The sequence below is a fragment of the Phalacrocorax aristotelis genome, chromosome 7, assembly GCF_949628215.1.
Source record: "Phalacrocorax aristotelis chromosome 7, bGulAri2.1, whole genome shotgun sequence".
NCBI lineage: Eukaryota > Metazoa > Chordata > Aves > Suliformes > Phalacrocoracidae > Phalacrocorax > Phalacrocorax aristotelis.
This window is the reverse complement of record NC_134282.1, coordinates 18,827,023-18,848,650: the sequence shown is the minus strand read 5'-3', so window position 1 is coordinate 18,848,650 and position 21,628 is coordinate 18,827,023. Positions and strand designations below refer to the sequence as shown.

The window sequence follows — 21,628 nt, the reverse complement described above, 5'->3', positions numbered from 1 at the left end:
AAGGATGACCGACTCCTAAAGGTATATCTACCAGAGACAAATGAACCCCATGCCAAAAACAGCGAGGCACTTGAACCCGCTGCCTGCGTCTGTGTCACGCCCACGTCGTGTGAAGTCACACCTCGACGCCAGGCCTCACGCCACGGCCCTTTCCCACCTCTGGCGGCGCACCCGCCTTACGCCCCACCCAACACAGTGGCGCTGCCCCGACGCCACACTCAAGATGGTGGCTGCGCGGCCGCGGGTGTCCCGCCAGATTCCACACTCAAGATGGCTACCAGGAACTTTCCTTTTCCCCTCAGCTCCTTCCGTCGTGCTGCGCTTTTACGGCGCCGGGGGGGAAGCGCGGGGCGGTTCTTCCCTGGCCGCCGGAAGCGGCGGAAGGCATTGGGGGGCGGACTCGGCGGCGGAGCGGAAGTCGCTGAGGTGGACGGAGGTGGCGGCAGCGAGCGACGATGAACAACAAATTCGACGCGTGAGTCGGTGGTGCGGCCCTCCCCGACCCACTGCCGCTCTCGGGGCCTGCGCGGTCCCGCGACCAGCCGGGGAATTCCCCCCTCTCCCCCGCCGCCACCTCAGCGCCAGTTGGGCGAGACGCGATGAGTCACGGGGCCGCGCACAGCCCCGTTCCGCCCCCCCAGCCCGGCGCCGCTCGGGTGGTGCCGTCTGGCCCCGAGGGACTGCGGTCCGGCGGCAGCACGCGGCTCTGCTCGTGGCGGGGTGTCCCTCACTGTGCACTGCCCTGCGCTGGCCGGGGAGCCGCGGGCCACCTTTTGGACCCGCTTGTCGCTCATCTTTTCCGGCTTTTCGCGGGGAATGGGCCGGGCGGAGAGACCCGTGGGGTGCGGGGCGCTGGTGTGGTGTCTGCTCGCCTGAGGGGCTGCCTCTGCCAAGCTTGGGGGCGCGGGGAGCTGGGTGGGAGAGAGTCGGCAGCGTTACGGTGAAGGGACTCCACATTCGCCTGCTGAGTCGTTAGGGACCCTAACAAATAGCTGGGGTTTTCTGTGGCAGATCGGTATCTAGTATAAACTGCTTGCGTTTGCTCTAAAAAAGGCATTTTGTTGCTCATTTTGCTTAAAAGTGTCTGTCTGAGATGCCTGTGGCGGGCTGTGGGCATGCAATGTAGTAGTAGTTTTTACTGTGTGGGTTGTAACGTATAGATTTACAAGCGCTGGTTGCCCTTGTACTGTGGAGGAGCTTAGAAGCAGGGACTGCTGGCGCGTGGTATGAAACTTCTCAGCTGTGAGATGTAGGACTCGCGCTCTTTGTTCTTTTTCTTTATCAGATTGAAAGATGACGATAGTGGAGACCATGACCAGAATGAGGAGAATAACACACAGAAAGACAGTGAGAAGGAAAAGAATGATCGAGAGAAACCACAGAGTACTACCAAGAGGAAGGTACAGTGCTGGCGCCTGCATTCCATTGCTGGGGCATGGTGTGGGAGTGCTAGAGAGTCAGTCCTCAGCACAGGAATAAGGAAAATATGTCTTGGTGGGCTGTGGTTGCTTAATGCGCTGATACTGTTGTTGTGAAGACAGAAGGATTGGATATTAGCATTTGGATAATCTGATGTAGCTGTTGGAAGTGAGGGGTGAACACTTCCTTCACAGAAATGAAAAATAAAGGGGATTTTTCTGCAGAAAATGTTTTGGAAGAGTGTGTAGGGAAAGGACTGATTGACAGGGGAGTAGTGGCTTGCAGTAGGTTTACTAGGCTGTGCTTGTGCCACTGCTGAAATAACCCCTAAAATGGGTCTCTGTGAGTGTAGTGTAGCCTAGTTAAGAAGGTGTATATTCATCCTGTTTTGGTCTTTTTAATCTTTTGTTTAGGAAAACTCTTCTGTTTAAAATAATGTAATCCTTATAAACTTACCATAGACAAGAGGAGGGTAGAGATGTAAGCCCCGGTTACTCCTGTAACCATATCAAGTGACACAAGCTGAGTTTTGCTGATTTTTTTTTTTTTCCCTATCAGTTTTGACTCTTGGGTAGTGTGCTTTTGTTAACTACTTCTATGCTCATTAGGATTCTTTTTAGTCAGAAATTGATGTTTTGGGAATTGGTAAATGATCACTGCCCACTGCTAGCCATGGATTCTGCCAAAGCTGACATAACGAGTTCTAAGACAGACTAATCCTCCCAGAGTTAGGGTGTTGGTTGCTTAAGGGAGTTGGTGTCACCAAAGAGTTATAATTGCGTTTGAATCATGGTTTACTATAAATGGTTTTTGTTCTTCCCAGAGGAGGAGAGTGTCTTTTTTATTTTTTGTAACTTGAAAAAGCTAAAACTCTTGCATAGCCCCCTTAGTTTGTCTGTCTTTTTTCCTTTGAGTTAGGAATAATTAAGGACTAGAGGAAAACTTAGTAATACTGCCTCTAATAGTTCTGAGGGTTGCTTTTTTTGTGATACTCTCCTGAGCTTATCATTTCCTTAGGTATCCCTGCACTGCAAATTTCTAGTATTCTTTGAAGCAGTCAGCTGCTCTTAGCCTAATGGTCCAGTTCAGACAATTAACAGAGACAGTATTTTTCTGTAAAAATGAGGATCAGTTGTTTGTTTTATAGTCTGTGAGGGCAGGCACATGTGGACTTCTGATGCTGTGAATGGGGTTTTTTCCCATTCCCCCTTTGGAGGAGTGTATAAGGGGTAAGCAAGCTTTTCTTTCCTGCAGGCTGTTGTCCCAGGGCCAGCAGAGCACCCCTTGCAGTATAATTACACCTTCTGGTACTCCAGACGAACACCTGGGAGGCCTACCAGCTCGCAGAGTTATGAACAGAACATCAAACAGATTGGCACCTTTGCCTCTGTGAGTATATTCTTGTTGTCCTTTTGCCCTCGTCTCACTTGGGCACGGCGTGGTCATCATGGCTGGCTTTACTCTTTGTGTGCTAGGTGTATGCACATGCAGGCTGTGCTCTTGCTGTCAGGAGCAGAGGAGGATGAATGATTTACATGGTTCACGTATGAGTTCTTGAATTACCTACAGCAGGTGATGTGTCTTAAGCAGTTCTCTGCCCTGTGCTAGACATCTGTGCCTGCAGTAATGGTGATAGCTGGAATAATAACAGAAAGTGAAAAGAACTCCCATGTAGCTTAATCTGCTGGCTGTATCTGGAGCAGAACTTGGCAGGTAAGCAAGAGAATAAAGGAACAGCTTTTCTGGGTGCAATGTAGGTGTGAAGCAAAGACTGTACAGTTGTGTGTCCCTCAACACACACACACACTTTGCCCCTGCCTGTATTTCGACCACAGAGGCTGTGTTTGGAATGAGGATCTGCCATGCTTTCATACTAGCAGCTGGCAGCCCACTGTCTGTTGCCTGTCTGGAAGTGATGACTGAAGTGCAGTTTGGTGTTGCAGTGAAGTTCAGTAAAAGGCAAACTGCTCTCCCTTTCACCTTCCACTCTTTGTGGTTGTTTATTCCTGGAATAAATTGAGTGTATCCTGGAAAGGCAATGTTGTGTTGTTGCATGGTACTGGCAGTGTAAAACCATCAATAAGATCCCAAGATACATAAGCAAAACATGTCTCTGCTGTAGAGGCACCATGTACAATATCATTCTCAAGGCTGGGAAGTCTGCTGGCTGCTTTCTTTTCTTTTTTTTTAATCTAGCATTTTGCCCAGATTTTCCAGGGTCCCTTGCAAATGTTAATTTTGCCTACTAGTAAATCTCTGTCCTCTGTAATGTGAGAATTTGTAGCTACATCCCTTTACCCCTTCTGGAGGCTGCAAAAATATACCTGTCCAAGCAGCTGGGCTGTGTTATTGCATCCACACAGGATAAGAGTGGGAAGAATAGCTCTAAGCCTGTCATCATGGGTAGTTACTGCTCCTGTTCCCCTGTGTGAGCAAGTACTTCTGGTGCAGTGAATGAAGAATGTGGCTGATGCACGATGATCTGGCAATAACTTTTCAGTCTGTCAAATCAGTGTAGACTTAACGTTGATTTTTAGCTCCTTAGAGTAAAAACTTCACACATTCTGTTGTCTGCTCTCTTCTGCAAAGACTTTGTCATTGCTGTTGTAGGTTGGAAGTGCTAGAGTTCAGTTAGGGTGGAGAGAGACTGGCCAGCAGATCTGATAATGTGTTTGGTTCCAAATTCTGTTTAAGGAGAAGGAAGAAAAAGCTTCAGAAATAATTGTCTGAGCCTAAATCTGGGTTCAGTTTTATTCTTTTCAGTAGAACGCTTTAAAGGCTTTTAAAGGATAACCACTAGAGGGCATATTCACTTGGTGTAAGAATTTAATTTCCCCACTGCCTTTGGATGTGTCAGACAAAAACAGACTGCTTCTAACCCAACCTCAGTCCTGGTTCATAATCTTATTGGCTGTAAAAGCAAAATCCTGCTTGGTTGTCAGAGGTCAGAGACTGGAGCAGAATTCCAAGTGCTTACCAAGTTGTAAGGTCTCTGACAAAGTACTCGGGATGGTGTCTAACCCTTCCAGTTTTGCTGCTGGTCTGCTTAACAGCTGTTATCTTACTGAGTAGATTCCTCTTAAAACATAGTAATTAGTATCATCTCTTCCAGTGCCTTGTTTTGTTTTAAAGATCCAGCCTCTAAAATCCTTCTCATTCAGAGAATCTCGACTGATAAATATGTTATTTTTAAGAATGAGAAAAGATAATCCCCTTGCCTTCTGGTCAGAGTGTCTGAAGTAGACACAGGGGTGCCAAATGGAAATTGATCAAAGTGAAGTGGTCAAAAAGTACCATGGCAGACTTTAAAAGGAAGTAAGAGATATTTAAATACAAGCTCAGAATGGTGCCTTAAGATATTAAACTAGCACCAGAACGTGTCTTTTGTCTTGAAACCAGGATACAGTAAAATTAAATACAAAAAATGTCTCGTTTGGAGGCTCCTGCAGTCTCCATGATTGCAGAACAGTGGTTAATGCAGGGCTAATGTGTGTAGTGTAGAGAGGCTTGGTTGTATGTGATGCACTTGACACATATTCACTAACGGAAAGTTTGGGCAGTAGGATTTACAAGATGTGTTTGGAATTGTTTTCCAGATCAGCAGTTACCTTAGCACAGATTTCTTCAGACAAACACCAAGTGACTTTGGATGCACATGTTGAATATTTTGAGTGGTTGTCTGGTAATGGAGCCAGTCAGAAAGAGGCACCCAAGCTCTGATCTTACTGCTGCCTTCTGGGTATCCTAATCAACACCCTTGTGACAAGAAAGTAGAACAGAAGAGGGGAAAGTGGCTCTGGTCAGCTGGTGTAGAAAGGGAAGCCTGTTTCTGTAGGAATCTTGGCTATGAACCGTTTGAGCAACCTCATTGTATGGTTTATGTCATTACAGGTGGAGCAATTCTGGAGGTTTTACAGTCACATGGTACGTCCTGGGGACCTGACAGGCCATAGTGACTTCCATCTTTTCAAAGAGGGGATCAAACCCATGTGGGAGGTGAGTTGGCGCTCTTATTTCTGCCTTGGTATTTTCCCAGAGTATTCTGGAGGGAACCTTCTACAGTGAAGGGACTTTTGTCATTAAATGGCACTCCAGGCTTCTCGTGGGTGCAGTCCTTTCTTCTGTTTCCTGTAAGCTTGTCCTTGGAGCTCCATCCCATGCACCTAGCAGTCCTGTGACCTGCTGGCAGAGGAAAAGGAAAGTTCAGAGAGTTGCTAGCTGCACTCCCCTGGAGGCTGCAAAATTGCCTTTGCCTGTGGGTCCAGAGGATCTCTGGGCAACATTGCCTGGAGCCCAACGAAGCAGGGACCCCAACCAAGCTCTGTGCCTCTTCCTAATATAGACATTTGCCCCTTATAGCTTTGTCCAGTGACAGCAGTGTGAGACTTTCCTCTGGAATGGCTGGACCTCTGTAAGTGGAATTCAACAAAGCTTATAAGAAACCAACCCTCCTTTTTCAGTCAAGGAAGGAAGAGGTGCATATGGTTAAAAGTCTACAGCCGTACAGAGAGCTGGAGATGGAAAGAAGACTTAGCCCTTTGTTTGCTTTTTTTTTTGTTCCAGGGCACTTAGTTTGCTTCTGCTAATTCATATCCAAACCTGTTAAAAAAGAAAATAAACATCTTTGCCCAGCAAATCATTCTTCCAGTTCCTGGCCTGCTTCCAGCAATGACCAATACTATTTGAAATATGAGGATTTTATGTGTTGGTCTGAAGTACCTAATTATGCTGCTTGGTCCTGAGAAATTTATATGTGACCCTAGTTGGCAATTATTTTTAGCAAGATGTTTTATAGCCAGTTACTGCAAATACAATTTATATAAAATGTTTAACCCTCTTTGGACTCCTAGTGAGCTAGCTGCTCTGATAATGTGTCAACCAGAGAGTCCACAAGTTAATGATACCAGAATTTCCATAAAGGATTTCCCTGTAGCCATTTTAAGATAGGGGTGGAGAGATTCTTTGGGGTTTTTACTTCTGGCCCTGTTCCCTTCTTGTGTTTACAGAAGACAACCTGTGATCTTGCTGCTGGCCTTCCCTTGCTGCTTGCTTTGTAGGGCTTTGTTTATGTTCGTTTCTCTTCCAAACTAATCCTTACTTACTGTCATTCTTGTAGGGACATATATGCATTTATGTAGCTCTGATCTTTTTCTGATCTATCTGTGCCTTTTCTAGGTAAAGTCAGAAGCACTAAACATAATGTTCCTTGGTGATTTATTGGGCTGCAGGTCATTATTATTCTGGTAAAGGGAAATCAAATGCTTGACTGAACTGAAGCTTGTTTAACCTGAACGAAAACTAACAATAATCATAAAACACACAATACAGCATCTGCCTCCCAATCACTGTTCTTTCTAGCCTTGAACCTGCTTAAACCACCTTTGAAATATTTTGAGCAATACCATTTTTCCTTCTGACCCCCATTAGTCATTGCAGAAAGTTTGAGGAGTTAAACCCAACTCCCTGCTTGAAGGCTGAAGCCTATACAGCTTAATTCTTGGAGCATGATGTTCACAACTTGGAGAACAAGGGCGTTTAATCAGAAAGTAGTTTGCATCTCATGGGAGTATGCTACATTCTTAGAACTTGTGTTGATTTGGATTCTTCATCCTGCATGTGGCTGCTGTCATGCTTTGAGCTGATGCCTTCCCTTTCAGTACAGGCTTTAGCTTGTACCTGAAAACTGGGAGTCTGGTGAATGCTGCTGTTATGCTGGCACTTCCAAGTTTGCTCAGGACTGCTTCGCTAGCACTTGCTGTCTCTGACAGCAGACAAAAGTTTAGTTTTATCTGAGCCCTAAAGAAGCTTTACAGCTGAAATAAAGTCAACTTTGTTTCATTAAGAAGGGTTGGGCTGCCTTGTCTTTGGTGTGTGTATCAACTTGGCAGAGGGGTTTACTGGTGATTTGGCCAGGGATGCGCTGTGTTATGCAGTCCCATCTGAGTTATCCTTTGTTCTCCTCTGTTTCTGTCCTAGACCTGTCTTCCCTGTCCCTGCCTAACTGCCCCCTCTGACTATTTCCTACCTCTCTTTGGCTTTGGATGGCATTTGCTCCCTTATCACCTTGTAAGATTTCCTAGGTACAGCAGAGAATGCCACGCTGTTCTGTACAGAGGAGGAGCTGCTGTTTGGTGCAGGTGTGCATTCTGTGAAGCAGGGGAGTCTGTAGCAGTTTTCAGCTCTTTTTTGGGTGCAACATATGGAATCATAATATTGAGGTGATGGACTAGGTACTGGGCATAAATTTTTTTCTTTACTCTCTCCCCTCATTTTTTGTTATTTCCCTGGGTCACCGCAGTCAGAAACAAACATCCAGCTGTATGATGAATGGTGATATCAGTGGTTACCAGAGAAAGGACTGGTCCTTTCTGTGTTAACACAGCTTGTGAGCCCATTCCTGGAAATGTGGAAGGAAAGTGCTCTTCAGCTTTTTGCTTGCATTTAAATATCACTTTGAAAATTCTTTCCCTGTCTTCCATGTTCCGTGATGAAGGATTTTTCCTGTTTTTCTGTTTGTACTTCCGTACAAACAGAAGTACGTACACAAGGGATTAGACAAAGGGAGAATCAGTCTTGGGTTTAGGAGTAGTTTTAGGGTCTTTGCCTCTGGTTCTGTGTGCAGATTGGTAGGCTGGTGTTAGTCTTTGCTAGTGGGATCTCTTGATCAAGTGCATGCAGCTTCATCTGGAATGCTCAGTCATTGTTTCAATTACTTTGTATTCAAAGTAAGTGGTATACTTCTGTCTCTGCTTGTATGGGGGAGAAGTGAAATGATTTTGCTTAAAAATACCTCCATTCTGTCCCTTGCTCCACCCAATCAATATTTGCTCCTGTCTGTGGCTTTGCTGTCTTATGGGAAGCAGAAAAATAGCTGGAAGAAAACAAATCGATTTCTTGCCCCTCTTCCTAGGATGATGCCAACAAAAATGGTGGTAAATGGATTATCCGTCTGCGAAAGGGCTTAGCATCACGATGCTGGGAGAATCTCATTCTGGCAATGTTGGGAGAACAGTTTATGGTGGGGGAAGAAATCTGTGGGGCAGTCGTCTCTGTCCGATTCCAGGTAAGTGCTTCTGAGAACTGGCATATACTTCCATTTGGCAGGGCTACAAAATGTACCATCTGCTTACCCTCACATGCTATTCTGTAGGAGGATATTATCTCAATATGGAACAAGACAGCCAGCGACCAGGCCACGACAGCCCGGATACGCGATACGTTACGAAGAGTGCTCAACCTACCTCCCAACACCATCATGGAATATAAAACACACACCGATAGCATCAAGTACGTGTGGTGGCAGGGGGAGGGCCTGCTACTGCTTGCATGCATGCTTGAGCAATTTAATGCAGATCACAAGAACTGAGAGAAGTGCTCATGTGCTTTGGGGCTATTTAGTATGAACAGTAATACAAACAGCAGCAATTGTTGCCAGTGTGCTTTGAAAGCCAAATATCTGTGTCATTATTGTGCTGTTGTTAGGGACATTTGGTTCTAATAGTAAAACCTTATTTTTTTGAAGTGTATAGTCCAGGGCTTTGTTAGCAATACACCCAGCCTGTCACTGGGGAGATGGGCAGCCCAGTGTGGGACTGTGGCTTGGTATATTCAAAGGCAAGATTGCAGTGGGGGGACGAGATCATTTGAATAAATAGAGATTCTGGTGAATAAAGTGCGGAAGCTAACGGGGATTTATAGTGCCATTAGACTTATAAATGGTCTTGGGAAAGTGCTGTGTGAATTTACAGTGCCGTACAAATGATTTCTAATCATAATAAACGTCGTATATTAAGTCTTCCAGGCCCTGGTGACAGAGGCTCTTTAACAACACTAGAAGATCATAGTACACAGAGAGGACAGCTGTATTTTTAAATAAACCTATTACGGCTTACCATACCAGGCCATTCAGGGTGACTTTGATTTCCCACAAAGTGACAAAAAATTGCACATACTAGTTACAGGTGAAAAATGTAATAATTTTTTTTTTCTTAAGCGTATTATGAACCAATTAGGTCATATTGATTAAATTAACACTTTAAAAAGGTGTACCTGGAAAAAAGTGAAATAAATTAATAAGACACTAGTAGAGCAGTCAGCTTTCTAATCTAACCCATAATCGGGGTGCAAGTACTTTCATTACTTCCTTTCACTATGCTAGCTACTCCTTTCCACATAATCATGCTGTCAAAGTTTGAGATCAGTCCTGTTTTTAGCAGACAGCTAGCTTCTAGTTGTGGCCAATTTTGAGTGTGGATCACTAGCAATAATACAGAGGTCTCATTTAAACTGCCTGTAGGCATCTAGTGTTCCATGTGGCCCTCCCTCCTGTGTGTATGGGAAAGAGGAGGGAAGAAGTTGTTATTAAACTGAATCTTTTCCAGGCAGCTTTGGTTTCTGAAAGTTCCCACTTCTGTTGTTGAAATATCATATTCATGATTTTGCTAGTAACATTTCTCATGCATGTTTTGCCGGGAGAGGGCACCATCGACTCTCTGTCCATGTTATGAGATAGCAAAGTGCTCATGTGTACTCCTGACAGGATATTTTACGCCTGTTCAGCAGCAGGCTGTAGACTGTGGTGATGCAGCTTTGTTGTGAGAGGAGGGAGGTGTCTGACTTCTCTCAGTCTCCGTAGAGAAAGCTGTGTCCTGAGCCAACTGTCTGAAGCTGTGTTGGTGGTTCGTGTAGCAAGTTTAGAATGGAAATGATGTGGCCTTTCCCTTATAAGCTATTGCCACCAGCATTTCCTATAGCAGTATTCTCTGTCCTAGCAATGTTTGCAACTGTTCTTGCTCTGGCAGGTGGCAGTCCTTGAGCAATGGTGCATCCAGTGTCATGGTCTTATTTTCCTACAACAGCATAGCATGCCATGCTTGCTGCCCTCTCTTCCTGCATAGCATCAAAGTTTCATTTTGTGCTGCTGACGTGTGATGAGCTTGTCCAAGAATAACAGGTGTTTGAGGAATCAAGTTTCATAGCTCAGATTACAGCTGGGAGCAATTCTTAAATAGAAGCGGACTGGCTTTTCTCCCTCTTATTCTCCTGTGGGCAGGAGGGATAGTCAGGCATTGGTCTTACGGTGTCCCAGTGAGGTAGATCTAAGCAATTAACCTTCCCCGGTGTAGGGGATCATGAGAGCTCTTTTTTCCCTTGTCTCGCTTGAGCTGCAGCAGTCTGATTGCAGTGCTGTCCAACATCTCTCTCTAATGGCACTGGTCTAAATTCAGAGCAGAACTGCTTGTCAGTGGAGTTTGTGTAGTGATGTGTGGACCGACTTCCTGTGCTTTTGTTGCCTGGTACCAGCAGGCAGCAAGCGGCAGCAGCTGTGGAGAGGTAATGGTGCCTGCTTCATTGACAGAGAAGAGCAGGACAGCCCCGGCTCTCAGTCTTACTCTGCTTGGCTATGCTTCATATCATTAAGGTTCTCTCACTAATAAAGAATCTCTTGTGTAACTAGTTCTGTCCTCCATAAAGTCTGGCTCCTTTTTCTCACCCATCTATCAAGCCCTGTTGAAATACTGTCCATCATGAATAAACTCCACTTACGCTGCACATGTACCATGTGATTTATGACTCGGGAGGGCTTTCTAGCCAGCACTCTATATTCACACTCTGGCTGTGTTTTATGAAAGGCTCTAATGGAAGAGCCGTGCTGTAGGCTTTGTCAGGGCTGCCTTTCTAGGGGGGCTTGAGGCATTTTTCATTTGTATGGGCTGCATCTCTCCAGTAGAGCTCTGCTCATGTGCAGGGTTTGATTGGCATTGATTGTGCTTCGGGGAAGGGAGCATGCTTAGCAAGAAAAGAACAGGCGTTTCTCAAAACCTTGACTTTTAGGTAGTGAATTGACCTGGATTAGCTTTTGACACACTGTAAATGAACGCTTCTGTAGAAATTGCTAGCATGCCTCTTACTGTGGAACCTGAGCCCTGTGTTTCAGGTTTTATATATATTCATTTTGTGATGATGCATTTCGTATTAACTCATTTTTAGACACCATTTTTCATGAGTTGTCAGTGAGGCTGCAGCCCCCTTTGTTTCAGAAGGCGGTGGTGCTGCCAAGCTGCATTTGAAAAGTATCTGTTGCTTCACAGCTATTCCAAGGAGCTATTCTGCATTCTGTCCTTTCTGCTCTCAGTGGTGGGGCTTGTGCATTTAGCTAGATAAGCAGATCTTTCATTGCAATTTTCCTGTGTTTGTCCTTTTTCTTGCTTGTGATATTGACAAGCTGCCTACATCCCAGTGAGTGGAAGGGTCAGCCTAGTCTGTATTAATTTCCAATCTTGCTAGAAGAGCTAGAGCAATCTCTTGGAATCTGCTTAATTCCAGGGGATTTATAGTACCTTAGACATTACAGTGCTGAGCACCCGAAAAGAACATATGTGGCATTTTGTGGGCTACCTTGTTTCAGTAGCTGGAGAGAAAACGCTTCTTTGTTCTCTCGGAGGTGGACTGAGAGAGGTGCACTCGGATGTAGTGAACCACTTAATAGGTTCTGCTCATCAGCGTTGTTAACCTTGGAGGTGACATGGTCGAGCAGTGACAGTGGGTTACAGGCAGTGGCATTCCCTGTGGTTTGGAATTAAGAAAAAAGAAAAGAACACCCTCTTACCTTTGTTGCCTTAGGAGGTGCACTGTGCTCTTTTTGAAAGCAGAATATTGCTGGGCATAGCCTGGTTGTGTCTTAGTGAAGCCACTGAAAATATTCAGGTATCTGTAGCAGGTGAACTGCAGTTGGGAGAGGGGTGGAGGGGAAACGATCACTGTAAAGTTTGGTTTTTGAGCATTGCAGCCTGATGTGCTTGGCTGTCTTGCCTACACCTTTGCCCTGCCCGGGCTTATCAGCCTTTCTTTTCCATGCTGATAACTGTGTGATCAGTGACCATCTCCTGTGCTGAGAGTGCTCACCTCCAGTACCATCCAGGAATCCCAGGCAAATTCAACACCATTGCTTCATATGCCAGGAGAGACCAGACCTGTGGCCATACAGCAGGCTGGCACTGAGTGGGCTGGTCTGGAAATATTTTGGTTGCTGTGCGGCTTTATGGATCATCCTGTCAGCTCTAAAGCAAGGCTGCTTTTTCTGAAAACAAAGATTCAGTTATTTGTAAGTGCCTGCTGCAGTGAGAGCTGAGCAGGGTATAAAACTATCCTTCCCTTTCAAAGTCACCACTGATAACTAATGGGATGGCTTGAGTAAATGAGAAGAATAGTTGTTCTTAATAGGGCTGACACTGGGTTCATTTCGCTGCAGGCAGTTGGAGGAACTGGCCTCAGACTATATTTTAGCTAGGCAAAAAGCAGATATCCTATAGAGGGAATAAGGGTATGCTCTGTAAGAAGACTTGCAGGGGCGAGGTTCTCAGGATGAAAAGTGAAGAATGAGGAGGACAAATCCCCATGGAAGTGGTGGGCATTGGGTAAGATCAGTGTTCGTGAGACAGTAAGCTGGTGGTAGTGTGCTTGTGAGAAGTCTCCCACATTGTTACATCAGAGTTCAGCTAATTATGTAACTCTTGTTTATGTTTTTGTAGCACTAGTTTCCATTTCCTTGCTAATTTCCAAGACCTTAGGAGAACTCCTCAATACTGCTGTCCTACTTGTGTCATCTTTCTCTTTGACTATATCTTAAATGGTGTGGGCAGGGTTAACCTTGTCTAAAGTTAGATAGCTTGCAAATAGGACCCATACACACTGTCTGATGCTTGCCAGCGGAAGGCAGGTTACCTTGGGTCTTGCCAGCTCTAGAGAGCTGAGTTGTTTCACCCTCATTCCTTCAAGTGTGAGGGCAGTAATAAAAGCTAGAGGAGAGCAGTGAGGTTCTGGATCTGATAGCTGTTGTCTTCTCCTGAGTCTCTGCAATACTGGCTTAATTCATTTATCACTCCATTCTCCAATTGCGGTAATATTTCCAGGTGCTGTAAGCCTGAGAGCACTTCCGTAGACCTGAGCTTTGAAATGATGGTTTCATTGATTGTTCTTCATCACTGTAGTATGCTTTATTCAGAACTGTCCACGACTTTGTAAAAGGCTTCCTTATCTTGGTGGCCTGTCTCTTACCAAAGAAATGACTATCACCTATTTATTTCACGTTTCTTTTCAAGGAGGTCAGTTCAGATGTGTTCATTGCAAAGTCATGATGACTTCCCTGTTTGCCTTTGCTACAGATCCTGCCAGATATGTGGAAGAATTATTTCAGGCTAGAATATCCTAGACTTTAAAGCCATTAGTTTTCAGGCCTGTCACAAAGTTCTTGACTCGTTCTGAACAAATCCCAAACACTCTGATGGAACATGGAGAGCATCCAGGAAGAGGCTGTGCTGCTCTGGACACCATACCTGCAGAGTGTAGTGAGTGGTCAGTGTTCTGGGAGGTTGCACGCAGGCTGGCAGAAGGGATGGGCCTTGGTGACTGTTGTGAGGCACTGTGAGTGCTCTGTCTCCTTTTTTAGCTGGGAAAGGAGATGGCAGGGAGGCAGGGCTGCACAGCGAAATGCTGAAGAGGAACTGTTAGGACTTAAAGATTGAGGGTGGCTGGAGAAAACAGCTAGTGCTGCTTGCACAATTGTGATTTGGAAAGTCCCCTGAAGTGGCTATGGCTGTTCTTCCTCTTTTTGATGGAGTCTCTGATAGTGGCTTTTTTGCATTTCTTTCCCCAGCTTACTTGATGGGGACCCTGCCTGGGCCCTGACCCTGGCCCATGGGGGAGGTGGGAAACTTCAACAGCTGTGGGTCAGGAATGAGTGTGGAAGAACAGTTCTGGCTGGCTTTATTTAGCCTGCTAATGTTTCCATTTCCCATCTGTTCAATGGGAATAACCTAAGTGTTGGGGATCAATTCACTGAGTATCTGATCGCTGCACAGGCAGTATAGCAATAAGGTACTAAAAATGTCTATACATAAAAATAACCTCTTAGACTCTCTGGCACCATGCCTTTGGCACGTCACAGGTCATAAAGAATCTGCCAGACAAATTAACTGGCAGCCTTGTTCGGTACGAAATGGAGAGCAGTTTGCTCTGCTAGCATAGTTTAGGTACATTAGGGCAGGCACATCCTGGTGGGTTTTTTCAGTCAAGTCAGCAGATAGTCGGAGTAATTAGTACTATAATATGTATGAGTGTCTTGGCTTAAAAATTCTTGGCTAGAAGAGCGTTTTCTCTATGTCTGTGAGAAGGACTTGGCAGCTGAAGGACTATGTGCATGATGTTATTGGGATGTTGGAACAGGGAACTCCTTGGTTTGAAAGGGGTAATAAATTACTATGTTGACAAATAATCTGCCCTTGTGTCCCTTTTGTAGAGAACAGAAGTTATGAGTTTAGGGAGAACTGTGGGAGGGGAAAGAGAAGATGTGATTATGGGTGATGGAAATGTGGTAGAAATACAAGGCATGGGAGGCTGGAGGGAAGAGCCTTTGACAAGGCTGGAGATATGCATAGTGTTCTAAGCTGTGTTCAGCAGCTCAGGAGGCTTCATATCCAGAGTTTCTCTTCCCCCTAACTTTTTTCTGGAGGGAGGCAGTTGCACCCACAGTGTCTAGTACCACATGCTGACTGGGTGACGTGGGCAGTTTTCCTTTCTCTGGAAGATTTCTTGGCCTTGTGGCCTTAAAGGGTGCTGTGTCTGGGGAGGTTTTGTGGGGAAGTTCCCATTTAAGGGCTTCTGTGCTGCTGCCTTGCTTAGAATGGGCCACTTAGGGGTTTCTCTCCTCCAAGCAGCATACTGCTGTATGTCAAGCTGAATTGCAGATCTGACCTGGAGTACTACTGCACCACAGCTGTGTCCTGTGTGCTGTCCTATTGCATTGACAGCATGCTCTGCTGTCTTTCTCCCTCTGTTTTCTTTTGGCTTCAAGGGCTCATTTCGGAGGGTCAGCAAGAAATACCATGTAGCTTTCAGACTCCCATGGATGACTGTTATTCAGTTGTCCATCCTAGTCAATATCAGGGGGATTTTGAGCTACTATGGATGGAGGGAGACGGGAGAAAACCTAGTGAGCCATAGATGAGGACTGTCTTAGACCAGCTGATCACCTTGGTACTTCACAGGAGCATGTGCCTTGGGGGCTATGGAGATTTAGTTGCATGTTAGAAGTTTTGTCAAAGCAGTTTTGAACTGGGAAGAACTGGAGTGTTTTGCTACTCATCAGGCTTGTACTGGTGGTGCTGAAGTCAGCGATCTTTAGGATTTCACCTTGAGTGCTTTCAAAAGAGTAATTTGCTGTCATGTGGTCTGGGAAGAGTGTCACAAATTCCAAGCTGTAGACCAGTGACAAGCTTCTTGCATGTACCCTCTTTGTTAAGCTCCCAGCAAGACTGCCTGTATGTGGTGTACAGTCTTGCAGAGTGCATGTGACTCTGAGGCTCAGGTAAGAGCCAGTCTAATGGTCTGGTTTTGGCACAGATGACTAATAGAGGACTTCCATTTCTGGACTCTACTGTTGTGTTGCAGTGGCCTGATGAGGCAATGCAGAAAAGATGCGAGGTAGCTGCTAAGTACCAGCAGTCTGCAGGGTGGTCTGGGTTTATGACTGACCTGGGTTCCCTTTAAGGTCCCTCCAGCTCAGTGGGACTCTCTGGGTTCAGTAAATGGCTTGGCATGTGCTGTAGGCACCAGCACTGTTTTGCTGGGTGTGGAGAGCTATGGGGTTCTATGATGTCTCTGATCCTAGAAGATAACAGTCCTGCTCACATTAACCTCCGCATCTTTTCCCTGAGAGGGCTTTCAGTATGCTGCCTTCGTAAGACAGACAGCAATTTTTCAGTCTGCTAGCTTTGTCCGTCAGTAACATTCTCCACCAGGGAATGCAGCGTCCCTCTAACTTATCTGAAAACATTTTCATTTCAAATAGCTGTAATGTTTTTACTGGGCTGTCATTAACAATGCAGGTTTACAATAGGAAATGAGACTTTCTAATAACCATTGGATTCTGCCGCCTGATTGAATAATTTTGTCATAACTAAGCTGTGTGGCATTAAAAGAAGCCCCTTTTGGGGGGATTACTACATACATGGGTATGTGGTGAAGCATGAGGCCAGTACCTGGCTGAGGTTAACCAGCCAAGGAACATGATAATCCTCCAGAAATACATAACACTGGCAATTTTATTAGCAATAGGAAATGGATATTCCATTTGTGACTGGGAAGGTCATACCTGTCTCTGGGTATTAATGTGGCTGTATCACCAGCAGCCAGTGGGAACGCTTCATGTCTGTGCAGAACGTTAAAGCTGCCTCGCGCTGTCAGATGTTTGGCTGGGTTTTAAGGATGCTTCTATCCACTAGGGCTATCAGAGAATATTGCCTTGCTCTCTGAAGACAAGTGCCTTTCAAACGCCATTGAATGTTTCTGCTCTCGTTAAAAGTTAAGAAGCCTTTGATCTGAAGTGCTGTGGTTTTTTTTTTTGTTTTTTTGTTTCATTTTTTTTTCCCTCTGGCTTGCCAGGGCCTGGGAGGAGTTTCATGGCCTGGTGAACAGCAGTGGCCGCTGATCGAACGCTCCCCCTCCCTCTGTCACACCCAGGGTAGGGCCTCATCTTTCTTCCTATGTGACTTCATGGCATACCTCTCAGCTTCCAACCCTCTTCCTGTGGGCTGGCATGTTCTCTTGCCTTATGGGCCTGGTGATAGGCCCATTCTGCTACTGGCTCTTTCCCAAAGGTCAAATGATTTTTTTTTTTTTGTTAATTTTGACCAAAGGCACTAACATTCACCATGGTCTGCATTCACAGTGTTTTCTGTTGTGGTGCTGTGTGCTATTTTGCTAATGTCCTTCCTCCGTGCAAGGCACTTGTAACCTAGACCTGGTCCCAGGAAGCTGAGAGGTATGTCTTCGGCTTGGGTCTGTTGCCTAGGGTTGACTGTAAGCAGATATGGAGTGGTAAATGAACGCTAAGCACATCCATGTGATGGACACTGAGAGAGGCGCCTGGAGCTTGGCATACGTGCCTTTGCTCTTGACAGTGGGCTGGAGCAGAATAAATTAGTCTGTCAATAAAAGCTTGTTCAGGAAGGACACACAGTAACTACTGTATTTAGAAATAATAGTGCTGTGGCTAATGAGATGAAACCACCTGCTACTTCTGGTAGTGGCAACCAACCATGTGCAGAGAAAATAGCCGGGGTGAGGTCAGGGGTGTTGTGAGCCTTGCAGCTCAGATTGGTTTTCCCCTCCAGTGCCCACTTCCCTGGTGGCAGGCCCTTTCCTTAAAAAGGGCTAGCAGGCTTGCTGACAAGTGTTGAGTTTGGTTATAGCGAAGTGGGATTGCTGCATTGCTGAGTGCCAGAGTAGAGGAACCTGCTGGAAGGAAGCATTACACTACCCAGTTCCTACCCCATGGTGGTATGTAGCTGCTCCAACACAGCTGAACTCTAAGGGGCTGCTGGAGATCCCAAAACCTCCCTCCATGGCTCTGGGCAAACAGTGTTCTCATAGCTTGCTCTGAAGTCATGGGTGAAAATAATATCTGTCCTTCCTCACAGGTTTGGCTTTTTGTGAGGATCGATGGTTACAAAATGTTACACAGGCACCTAGCAGTGTTGTTATTGTTAGATGACATTCAAATGATCTTCCAGAAGAGGAAACCAGCTCACTTCATGAAATACCGGTCTCGGAAGGTAGTAAATGTGCCAAGTCTATAAGAAAACAGTGACAGAGTTGATTTAGGTCTCAGCTTTATTGGGTGACCAATGCTGAACAGGGAGAGTAGGGATGAGCAGAGGGCCTGGGGCACCTCGATAAAGGTGAAAGGAGGGGAAATGTAGAAACCTGTCCAAGAAAGAGCTAACCAAAATGTGCTGTCCTCCTGAGGTAGATGGCATAGGTGAAAGTACAGTATGGGATAGAAAGCCAAACCATTGTTGCAAATTAACCGGAATCCCGTTAATGAGTCCTGAATCATGTTCCTAAAAGGCAGCACAGCCTGCTTTGCTGGCAAGTGCAAAGGTGAACCCCAGTCTTCTGCTGATGGCCTCCAGCATGGTTTTTGCTGTCATGTCATAGCAGAGTAACTTGTTTAACTCTCTAAAGAGTGTTTTATACTTCCTTCTGCTCCTCCAGCCCACCTTCTGGAGGTATTCCAGCATGCACTGTGCTGTGATGTTACAGCTACTGTGCAGCTCTTAGCAGCACAGAATGCTAGCTCAAGGATTTAAGTAGGATTATACAGTCCTGCAGAGCATCTTGCTTCTGAAGCTGTTGCCTTTGCTCTTCCACACAGCTCTGCCAGTTTGGTGTGATATATGCTGGGGCATCCCTAGGTGTTTGGTTTGGCCAGCTTACTGCCCTGTCCCTGTTACGGGAAGAGCTGCCAAACCTATCCTCCCAAAATAATTATAACCTCATTTATTTCCATTTGAGCTTGAAAAAAACCACATCACCTTTCTATTAATGTGTAAATAAGCTTTGCGTATTGCTGCTGCTCACAGGCTAGCAGTAAGCATTAACACAGGTTTCTGTAACCTGCCCCATCTTCAGTGCTGCCATGTGCTGCAAGACTAGGCAAATGAAGGTTGTGGACCAGCAGTCCTTTCTTTGTCAGTAGCCTGTGCAACTCACGTGGCTGTACTCACGTGAGTAGAAGCTGCTGAAGAAACTCTTCTATTTAAACTTGAGGGAAGTGTCCTTTTCCGATTAGATATTCTTTTAACATGGGAGAGACCAGAGAGCTAAACTTGTTGACAGCATGACAAAAGAAGCCTAAATACGAGGGGCAGAGGCAGGAGAAGGTTGGACTGATGGTATATTTGTGCTCCAAGCAGAATCCCTGAGGGCAAATGTTTGGGAAGGAAGAGATCTTGCAAGTAGTTTAAACACCAGAATCTTTCAGGGAGGTTTCCAGAGTCTATCATATGCTTTGCTCACGGGAGATGACCCTTTTTTACTTCCTGATGAGTGGGAATGAAACCAGGATCAACCTGTATTCCAGGTGTTCTGGAGCAGCAGGTTGACTTATGTGAAAAGTCTCTAGTTAGAAAGCAGATCTGCTTGGGAGGTTTAATGAGCGTTGATTTGAGTGACATACTGGGATGGCTACACTGGTAGCCACAGTGGGTGGAATGGGGTGGTGCTGTAGTCTGAAGGAATGCACACCTGTAACCGCTTTCTTCCCTCTCTTTTCCAGGGATAATTCAAGCTTTCGAAACACAAAAATCACATTGTGAGAACAAGAGTTGGCACTAAGCTCCTCCCTCCGTGTTGAAAGCACTGAGAGGTCTCCACCAGTGCCCTCTGACCTCTGAAGGGACTCATGGGCCACTCTCTCGCACTCCTTCTTGGAGGAAGGATCCATCTGAAGCCCTCCAGCAGCGGTGACAATAGAGGCTGATTTTGTCATACACAAAGTTTTTTTTTTTTTAGCAGTGGGGTGGGAGGCCAACCTTTCAATTAGCAGCGTGCCCTTGGGGCCGCATCTTGCAGCACTTTCCTCTCTTTCTCTACATGGCATGCAGGATCTCTGGGATTCTGCCTCAACGTCAGAGCCTTTTGCTGAGGGATACCAGTATTATAAATCTCTCTGTAGCTGGGAGGAGCCTCCCAGTTGAGAGTCAGCCCTATGGTTTTCAAATGCCCCCTTTCAGCTCTGCCAATAAATTATTGGGCCTCTTTGTTTCTTTTAGTCTCTCTTTTTTTGGCTGTGTCTAAAAATTGGTGGGATGGTATTTCTGTAGGCTTCAGTAAGGCCTGAGGCCTGCTTCTGCCAGCTCCATAAAGCATCTTCCCCTGAGCTGCCCACCTACATGAAGCAGCAAAGCACCCCAAGTGCCAGTAGTGGCCAAACTTCGCTGTATTTGTGGAGTTATGTGGGCAGAGGAGATAAAGATGTAAAAATCTTGCTTAGAAAATGAGATGCGTGCTTTGTCTTTGCTCCTTTCATACTCCCTGGTTAGCAATGCCTTGCACACAGCCCTATTTGTTGGTGAGGGGGCCGCAAGCTTACCTTAAACAAGGACAAAGAGCTGCGTGGTGTCCCTTAGTTGCCCTGACTCTGGCTATCTTGGTGGAGAGCCAGCTGTGCTGCTCTGTGTTGGATCCAAGGAAAGGCCATGTGTGCTTCTGGGGTGTGCTGAGGTTTGCAAGTTGCCAGCTGTCTGGGAAACTGGACCCTCACAGTGGGTGTAGCAGAAGAGGATGATGGCCCAGGCTGCCACTTAGAGCTGCATGAAAGTTGTGACCAGAAGAGGGGCTGCACATAACCCCCGGTCTCCTGTCCTCTGGGGTGAGGCTAGACTGATGGGTGGTTGCCTGGAAAGCCAGCATGACTGCAATTCGGGTGCCACGGAAACAATAGGAGCTAATTATTTCCTCTGATTCTGCTTGACTACAACGCTAATTGTACTCATTAGCAGCTCTAGCCTTTTCCCCTTTTCCTTGGGGAATCACACAATTGCCTTTCATTTTTAATAGAGCCTTTGCATCGGGTCCAGGAGTGGAGGCTGTGGCCAGAGGTGGGGGCACATCTCCTGCCCTGCGTGCTCTGTGCAGTCCCCCAGGAGAAGGGGCTGCTTGGGCCAATTTGATCACAACCGCAGAACTAGCGGCCCATGTCTGGGACAATTACTGGCCTTGGGGACTGGGAGACCTTCAGCCTCATGACTCCAATGCAAGTTCCTCATGTTATTATTGAAGTCTAGACTGAAAGCAGCCAGGACTGGCAGAGAAAACAGTTTAAAATATTCAGTCTTCTGAAGTGTTTGTCTTCTGCACTGAGAGTGTCAGTCCTAGGCTGTCTAGAAACATTCAGCGCACTGTCAGCTATCACTGACTGCTCCCTGTGGTCAGGCAGTTTGTGCCTGCTGGCACCTGGCTAGGCAGGGAGCAGGGAAGTTCCCCGGGCTGTGGTGGCATCCCTCTCTCTGCTTCTCAAGACCCCACAGTCCTATTCCTGCTCTTGCCACTTTTTTGTTACCAGCTCTCAACCAAATGCTCTTTTCCAGACACAGTTTGTTTTCCCCGCTGCGATCAGGTACTACTACGGCTGCTACTTAAAATTCCTTTTAAATACAACTCTCCCCTGCTGCTCTCCGGTATTTGTTAGGGGGGATTTAGTTGTAATTGCATTTTGGCAATCTAAGCAAAGATAGCCTTGCAAGGCAAGGCTGAAATACTAGCTGCAGGCTCCCTTTATCCACAGTGCATTTAGCTTCTTGCAGATGACATCACTTAGGGATTTAGTCCTGTGGTTGTGCCCAGCTGCGCATCGCGTCCACCTCTG

General features: G+C 46.0%; 1 protein-coding gene across 2 annotated transcripts; it reads left to right on the top strand.

Moving 5' to 3' along the window:
- The first annotated feature begins 339 nt into the window (after window positions 1-339).
- EIF4E2 (eukaryotic translation initiation factor 4E family member 2) lies at window positions 340-20,030 on the top strand. 2 transcript variants are annotated; one of them, XM_075099100.1, is made up of 8 exons: window positions 340-475; window positions 1,286-1,400; window positions 2,674-2,808; window positions 5,311-5,415; window positions 8,330-8,482; window positions 8,570-8,706; window positions 16,861-16,939; window positions 19,538-20,030. In XM_075099100.1, the coding sequence occupies exons 1-7, from the start codon at window positions 456-458 to the stop codon at window positions 16,904-16,906; spliced, it is 711 nt and encodes a 236-aa protein (XP_074955201.1). In that variant the 5' UTR covers window positions 340-455; the 3' UTR covers window positions 16,907-16,939; window positions 19,538-20,030. The 2 variants fall into 2 exon arrangements, with proteins under 2 accessions (XP_074955201.1, XP_074955203.1); XM_075099102.1 differs by lacking the exon at window positions 16,861-16,939.
- The last annotated feature ends 1,598 nt before the right edge of the window (window positions 20,031-21,628 follow it).